This window comes from Gadus morhua, chromosome 21, assembly GCF_902167405.1.
Source record: "Gadus morhua chromosome 21, gadMor3.0, whole genome shotgun sequence".
In the NCBI taxonomy this organism is placed as follows: Eukaryota; Metazoa; Chordata; class Actinopteri; order Gadiformes; family Gadidae; genus Gadus; species Gadus morhua.
The window spans coordinates 12429219-12436718 of NC_044068.1; the positions used below are offsets into that span (position 1 = coordinate 12429219).

At 46.6% G+C, this 7500-nt stretch overlaps 1 protein-coding gene across 5 annotated transcripts in view; it reads right to left on the reverse strand.

Annotated features, from left to right (window-relative positions):
* Window positions 1-7500, reverse strand: part of gphnb (gephyrin b) — an 89774-nt gene that overhangs the window by 8103 nt on the left and 74171 nt on the right. For 3 of the 5 annotated variants that reach the window (XM_030344479.1, XM_030344481.1, XM_030344480.1), the window contains 5 exons: window positions 7314-7370; window positions 4783-4825; window positions 3453-3590; window positions 825-917; window positions 642-697 (listed from right to left, as the gene is read on the reverse strand). In XM_030344479.1, coding sequence (XP_030200339.1) covers window positions 642-697; window positions 825-917; window positions 3453-3590; window positions 4783-4825; window positions 7314-7370 — 387 coding nt within the window. The remainder of the gene's footprint in view (window positions 1-641; window positions 698-824; window positions 918-3452; window positions 3591-4782; window positions 4826-7313; window positions 7371-7500) is intronic. The other 2 variants (XM_030344483.1, XM_030344482.1) reach the window with 1 other exon arrangement.

Sequence of the window (7500 nt, forward strand, 5' to 3'; positions counted from 1 at the left end):
TGTTTTAATGTAGCTCAAAAAATACATATTAAAAAAACATATCAATTGTGGGTGTGTCATAAGCCAGTAGTTTCTGCCCCACTGAAATTTAGGCTCATTGCATCACACTGGTTGTTCCTTTGCTCTGATGATGCCAGGGTACTTTGGGCAACATGTAGCGGTGTTGTAATGAACGCAAGGAGAAACACGATGCACAAAGATAAATACGCCCGCTTGACTGGGAGAATTGGCAACGCTTTACTTTGGTCTGGTGGGGCTTGGGAAAGAGGACCGGGGTTAAAGTCTAGAGGTAGCGAAACCCGGGAGGAAGCAACATAGAGTACTAAAACTAAACCAAACCAAGCTAGAACTAACTAAGTTAAGCGAAGATAAGATAAGCCCCTCCCCCAACATTCCTCCTCAAGATTTCTTCCTTGCTGATTAATAATAATAATATTAATAATAATAATAATAATTGATCGGTTTTCTATTGCTGATCAATTAATGGTGTTTTTCTTGCCCTTTTGGGGCTTGGGTCAGGGGGGTGTCATACATATTTGGCCAGTTAAGACCTTTAACAATGTTATGGTGATTAAGGGCTATAAAAATAAATTGTAATGTAATTGACTAAGCTAAACAGTGAATCCACCAGTGGGGCGGACCTGTTCTCCAGCTTGGGACTCTCCGATGATGAAGCGGTCACCTGGCCCATCGGCCGCTGAAAGGAGAAGAAGAAACATTCAGGGGATGATCGCAGAATATAAATATCCCTCTGTCAATGGAAAAACAGAGGAATCGCAATAAAGAGTGAGCGACAGAGTGCGAGTGAGAAGCTCAATGCTCACCTCTCACAGCATAGCCGTCCTTGACGGAGGCAGGGAACGGTGGAAGGTTGTCTTTGGCATAAACGTCCTGAGCCAGGACCCGACCCATCCCGTCTGAGGTCAACAGCCAGGTTGATGCAGTCATGGGATTGAGAGAGAAAGGGAGACCATTGAAGAGAACACAGAGAGAGAGAGAGAGAGAGAGAGAGAGAGAGAGAGAGAGAGAGAGAGAGAGAGAGAGAGAGAGAGAGAGAGAGAGAGAGAGAGAGAGAGAGAGAGAGAGAGAGAGAGAGAGAGATGAAAGAGAAAGCATGTGACACCCTGCATCAGAATCTCACTGTATGACTCACCACCTGACACACCACACAGACACAGACACACACAGACACACAATTTCCTTTCATTTAAAATCCTCTGTATCATTACCCCAATAACAACAACAACAACAACGACAACAACAAAAAAGACAGAGAAAGAGGAAGAGCAAATGCAAAGAACCTGTCAGGGGGTGGGGAGACAGAGATAAAGATAGAGAGGATGAGAGAGAGACAGAAGGGAGGAAGAAAGGCTAGGTAGTGGCAGTAGAGAGATAGAGTGTACGGGAGTGGGTGGAGGAGGAGAAGAATCCTAGCTCTTGAAATACCCCCGGTCTTGTGTGGCTATTTATAGCCTGTGTCTTTGAGGTCTTGTGTGCTGTTATTACCTGAGCATTGATGCAAAGATCAGGGGCTCTGATATGAATGAATGCATGACAGACAACTATGCACATATACAAACACACAAACACACACACACACACACACACACACACACACACACACACACACACACACACACACACACACACACACACATACACACACACACACACACACACACACACACACACACACACACACACACACACACACACACACACACACACACACACACACACACACACACACACACAAACACACACACACACTTTGGGGGCTGAGCTAATCCATATAATACTTAACCGTGTCAAACACGTAGTAGTGTATACCCTACCCTTCCAACCCTTTCTTTAAAAACAAACGGTGCGACTGCCATGCCTCCCTGGGTGGCCGTTCAAGCAGCTTGTTAAGAGCGTGCACCGAGGCCCACGTGCACTACCTTTCAAAAATAGACCAGCGGTGATGTCACCACGCTGCAGAAGACCTGCAGAGTGTGACTCTCTGTTCGTCTCGGTTTGCACCGGATTACTTTTACAACAGAACACGGCGGCGTCGTTTCCTCCAGCCGCCTGAAATCCGCTTAAATACAGCGGGCCGTTGTTTTCAGCTGTGTGGTGGGTTGGACAGTAGGAATAGGCGCAGTGACGTTGCTTTTGGGTCGTTATTAGGATTTGCTTTGGGTAATCCAAACACTTTTTGAAAATACATTTGACGACGACATTGATAACACAAGCACACACACAAGAAGACGCACGTGAACTCCTGAAAACATCCAAGCAATCATCGATGTGTGTATGACGTGGGCATTGTGTGTGACCTGTGACACTGCCTGGTTATGGGGGGCGTTTTGGTGTGACAGTGATGCACGGAACAATATAGATATGTTGTGCTGGCAGGGGTTGATTTTACTAGCTTCATCTTCTTCACATTATTAACAATCCATGTTGTCCTGTAAGCTTACAAGTGAAGCGCTTGGCCATGAATGTGTGATTGAATGTGTGTGTACCATTTAAGGAGTGCATGTGTTTGTTTTTCTTAATTCCTGCAATGTGTGTGTGTTTGTGTGTGTGCGCCTATGCATATATATATATATATATATATATATATATTATATATATATAGTTACACATCTGTTGTGGTGTGGTATGAACACACAAGCATTTCAAATCTGAATTCATGTTAATTTTACTCCTGACAAGATGGAATGGGCTGAGAATACTCGCCGTAATACTCAATCAAATCAAATATGAGCAAGGAACAGTCGGATTTGTAGAAAAGGTCCCCTATAAACACAAGCGGCGGCGTCGTTGAGTTGAATTTCAAAGAAACCAAACAAAACCAAAACCAACTCAATGTTTAGAGTGAGCTTCTGTAGCAATGTGTGTGTGGGTTTAACATGGCTGCTGGTGGACTGGGTGCATTGCTGTTGCAGGTGTGTAGGTGTGTAAAGGATGGAGACAGTTTGAGCGTTGTAGTCCTTTAATCTCCTTTAGTGTTGTTCTCATCTGCAACCTCGGACAGACAGCCAACCAAGCAGCAATCCGACAGATACAATGCGCTGCCACCACTCTTATTTCTGCACCATTCAATAAGGTGTCGCCACAGAAACACAAAACCTCAAATGCACACGGAAGACTTATCGATTGTTCTCTACAATGTGGCTTTTGCTAAGTGATCTGCGTGCGATGATCTCGCGTTAAGCTACAATATGCACGATTTGCGATTCTTTGATGAAACACAAACTCATCACCGCTCCCCCTCCCCCCTCCTCTCTCAAAATGCTGCCCCCCATCAAGGGATGAGGCATGAGATTTCTCTTTGAGCGTTTCAACTCCATCCCTGTAGCCTTAAAGCCAGCAACAACGTTGCATAGTGTACCTTTAACATAAAGTTAAAGGTAAAATGACGAATAAATGCTCTGCTTCATCCCGGGGGGGGCAGTGAGACACACCTCTGTAGTTGATGATCTCGTTGCCTAGGATGGCGGTCATCTCCAGCACAGTGATGAAGGCCTTGTCCATGGAGGTGAGGGGGAAGGGGGACATGCGATGCCTCCGGGCCACCTTTGTGATGTCCACCGCACTGTGACCTGTCCAGGGCAGACGTCGGGAACGCAGCGTGCACACAGAGACACACACGCAGATGCACACACACACACACACACACACACACACACACACACACACACACACACACACACACACACACACACACACACACACACACACACACACACACACACACACACACACACACACACACACAAGTTGGCAAAGCGTCAACCCACAAACACACACACACATACACATACACACTTTGTTACTGAAGCCCACCACCATGTGTCTAAAAAGTGAGTTGGTTCTGGTTTGGTTTGGTTTCTTCAAAGCTTAACTTGAAGCCGCCTATTTTGTTTAAAAGGGACCAGTTATATAAATCAGACTTTGGCAATTAACTCAGCCCTTTTCATCCAGTCAGTGGTATAACTCACGTGAAGTAAAACAACCGGATTTGATAGCCTTCTGTGTGTTTATACTGCAGCGTAAAAGATGTGCAACTGTCAAGGCGGTTCACCCCACTCAAACGAGAGAAGACATGTAGCGACACCCGGTGAAACATGCATATGCACAATTCTGGTGTGCATGTGTGTGCTAGGGTGTTTGTGTTGCTTTAGCAACAGAGCATTCACATTTTATTCGTAGGTGTTGAATACCTTGCCCCCCCTCTCCTGCCGCTGCGTGGAGGCTTCTCTTGGCAGTGGGTCCCGCTAGTCTATTAATACACCTTGTAATATCTCTGAACTTAACAAAGCAAGGTGTAACTAATACAATCTGCTCTCTCTCTCTCTCTCTCTCTCTCTCTCTCTCTCTCTCTCTCTCTCTCTCTCTCTCTCTCTCTCTCTCTCTCTCTCTCTCTCTCTCTCTCTCTCTTTCTCTCTCACTCTCTCTCTCTCTCTTTCATCCTCCACACATATTCAGCATGTGTCTCCTGCTCACTCTTTTCCTCTATTTACCTCCTCTGCATTAAAGCAACAAGAAAATGCCCTTTTTTTTATCGTGACCCAATTTCTTGTATTTTCTGCTCACACACACAGTGGGCAGTGCACTGACTGCGCACATGGGTAAACACACACAAGCCATGTGGTTTTGGACATGCAGTCAAATGCACACACAAACACACACACACACACACACACACACAGACACACACACACACACACACACGCATGCGCACTGGTGCATGGGACAACAAAGGCCCTTTGAGTCAGTAGACTTTATACTCACTTGATCTTAGGATATTTTCTTTGCTGCTGCATCGTGACTGCACCTGGAGAGAGATAGAGAGAGAGATACAGAGATAATGAGAGGGAGAGAAACAGAGACAGCAAAAGAACGAAGGAGAGAGAGAGTACATGAAGAGAGAATAGATAACCCAAGATAATATGAGATAAACCAGCACTCAATTCTTTTTTGGGACATGCTACAGAGACATGAGAAGTTCTTCTGCTCTTTATATTCAAAAAAAGGCTTCCCCCTTCCATGCTAACAGGTAGAAGCGGGGCTGGTTGGAGGACATTGTGGGTCTCCATTGCGGCTAGGTATTTTTGTGGTTGTCGGGGGAGATGGATGCTTCTCCCATGTAATGACATCTCTACCATTCTACGTGTAGCCAGCTAATTTGGCCAAAAGGGTTAAAGGTCACATTAAGGTCACACGTAAAACAACAGTGGTCATTTTGTTTTTTTCCACCGGCATCAGGTTGGACAACAAGAACACCGGACAGATTTTCGGCTTGTGTTTTCTATTCTATTCCAATTTTGGACAATGACAAACTAAGTGACTTTTTGGATCATGCTGTGCCACAAGATTGTTTAACAGACACACACACACACACACACACACACACACACACACACACACACACACACACACACACACACACACACACACACACACACACACACACACACACACACACACACACACACTCACACACAAACATGGACACACACAATTTTTGATGATGGGGGGGGGGGATCTGTTGTGGTACCAGGGGTACAGAGTGCCCGTTATAGGTCACAGGTGGATGGGTGGATCCCACGCTTTGCACCACACACACATGCACCGAGTTCTGTTCAATCTGTTGGGGGTAGGGGGTCGGGTGGGGGGGGGGGGAGCAGGGGCTGAAATAATATCAATTATGTTGGCAAGAAAACCAAACGGTTATGAGACGTCGACCTGTCTCAAGCCTGTGGAGACGTCTCAATGGAGCGTGCTGCTAGTTTTTAGGGGAAAAGGTCAGCACATCAGCCTGCGTATATCTGTGGACAGCAGCTATCCCTCCGCCTGCCTGACTCCCCCATCGTCTCCCAGACAGAACGCGCTCTATTGGCCCTGTCTGTCAGCCCCATTTGGATCCTGCTGATTCCGAGGTTGTGCATGTGTGTGTGCGTGTGCGTGTGTGTGTGTGTGTGTGTGTGTGTGTGTGTGTGTGTGTGTTTGTGTCTAAGGAGTGGCCAGGGGGCTGTTGAGTGGTCAAAAGAAGTACGCACAACATCCCCCTCACCTCCCCTTCCTCCCCACCTTTTAAAAAAACGGACTAAAGAACTGCCTCCCCAATCCCTCTCCCCCCAACCCAACACACATACACATACACATCCATGCCCTGCTAACAGACACACACGCACACGCACTCACACACTGTCCCTCAATGATACCATGGGGCAACCGAGATGGGTGGGGTGAGTGGAGTGTGGGTTGGGGGTGTAGTCGGCGAGATGGCGGATGAGGAGTAATAGATAGACGTTTGAAGGAGAAGGAGACAGACCAGACAGACAGAGAGAGAGAGAAATAAAGTAAAGGAAATGCTTGGCCTGGCCTTTTCGAAAAGCCACAGATAAAAAATATATTTGATTAAAACAACATCAATACAAAGTGGTGGACGGGGTAAAAAAAATAATCAAAAAAGCTTCAACGAAATGAACAACAGCGACAAAACGGAGAGAGCTAGCGAGGAACCAGACAGGCTAAGACACCACTGAGCCTCCACAGAGCCGAGAACGCAAGGCCAGAAGAGGTGAAGAAAAAGCTGAATAAAACAAAGAAGAAGAAGAAGAAGAAGAAGTAAAAAATGCAGACAAGAATGCAAAGAACATATGACAAGAAGAAAAACAACATCACCACCAACAACAACAACAACAACAACAACAACAACAACGTCAACGTGAAGCTATAACAACATCCTGATGGCGTCTACTTTACGCACAAACTCAGCACACCAGACACGGCTAGACGAAAGCAGAGCATGTTAATCCCCCGGCGACAGAGCGACAGCGTGAGACAGGCAGAGGGACGAGGGATGGAGACAGGGAGCGGGCAAAGGTCAAGAGGTCAGAGAGGTTGACGTGAGATGGAAAGGTGGAAGAAAAACACAAGCGGAAAACAAATGAAGGCAGATAGAAAGGTAAAAAAAAAGATAAGAACAGAGGTCAGATCCAAAAGAAACAGAACCAAAGAAAGAGAAGACACGATGATAGACGATGGAAATCAAAGAGGACAACTACAAAAAGAGAGCGTGTGGGTCCAGACAGAGAGAGAGACAGAGAGACAAACAGACGGAGAGACAAAAAGAGAGAGAGAGATAAACAAAAAGATAGAGAGAGAGAGAGAGAGAGAGAGAGAGAGAGAGAGAGAGAGAGAGGGAGAGAGAGGGGGGTAGGAGGAGCGGGGGGGGGGGGGGGGGCGCGTGGGGTTAGGGAGTGTGGAGGGGGTGGGTGGGTGCTGTGGGTGGGGCGCGTGGGGTTAGGGATAGTTACTCGAGAGTTGAAGGTCCTCCTGCGATCATCTTTAAGCCCCTCCAACCTACACTGGAGCTAGTGGGGACAGAGCAATGGAATCACAGGCATCAGTGCATCTGTCCCGGGACGAAAGCCAGCACAGACACAACACCAAGAGGCAAACACACACACACACACACACACACACACACACACACACACAGAC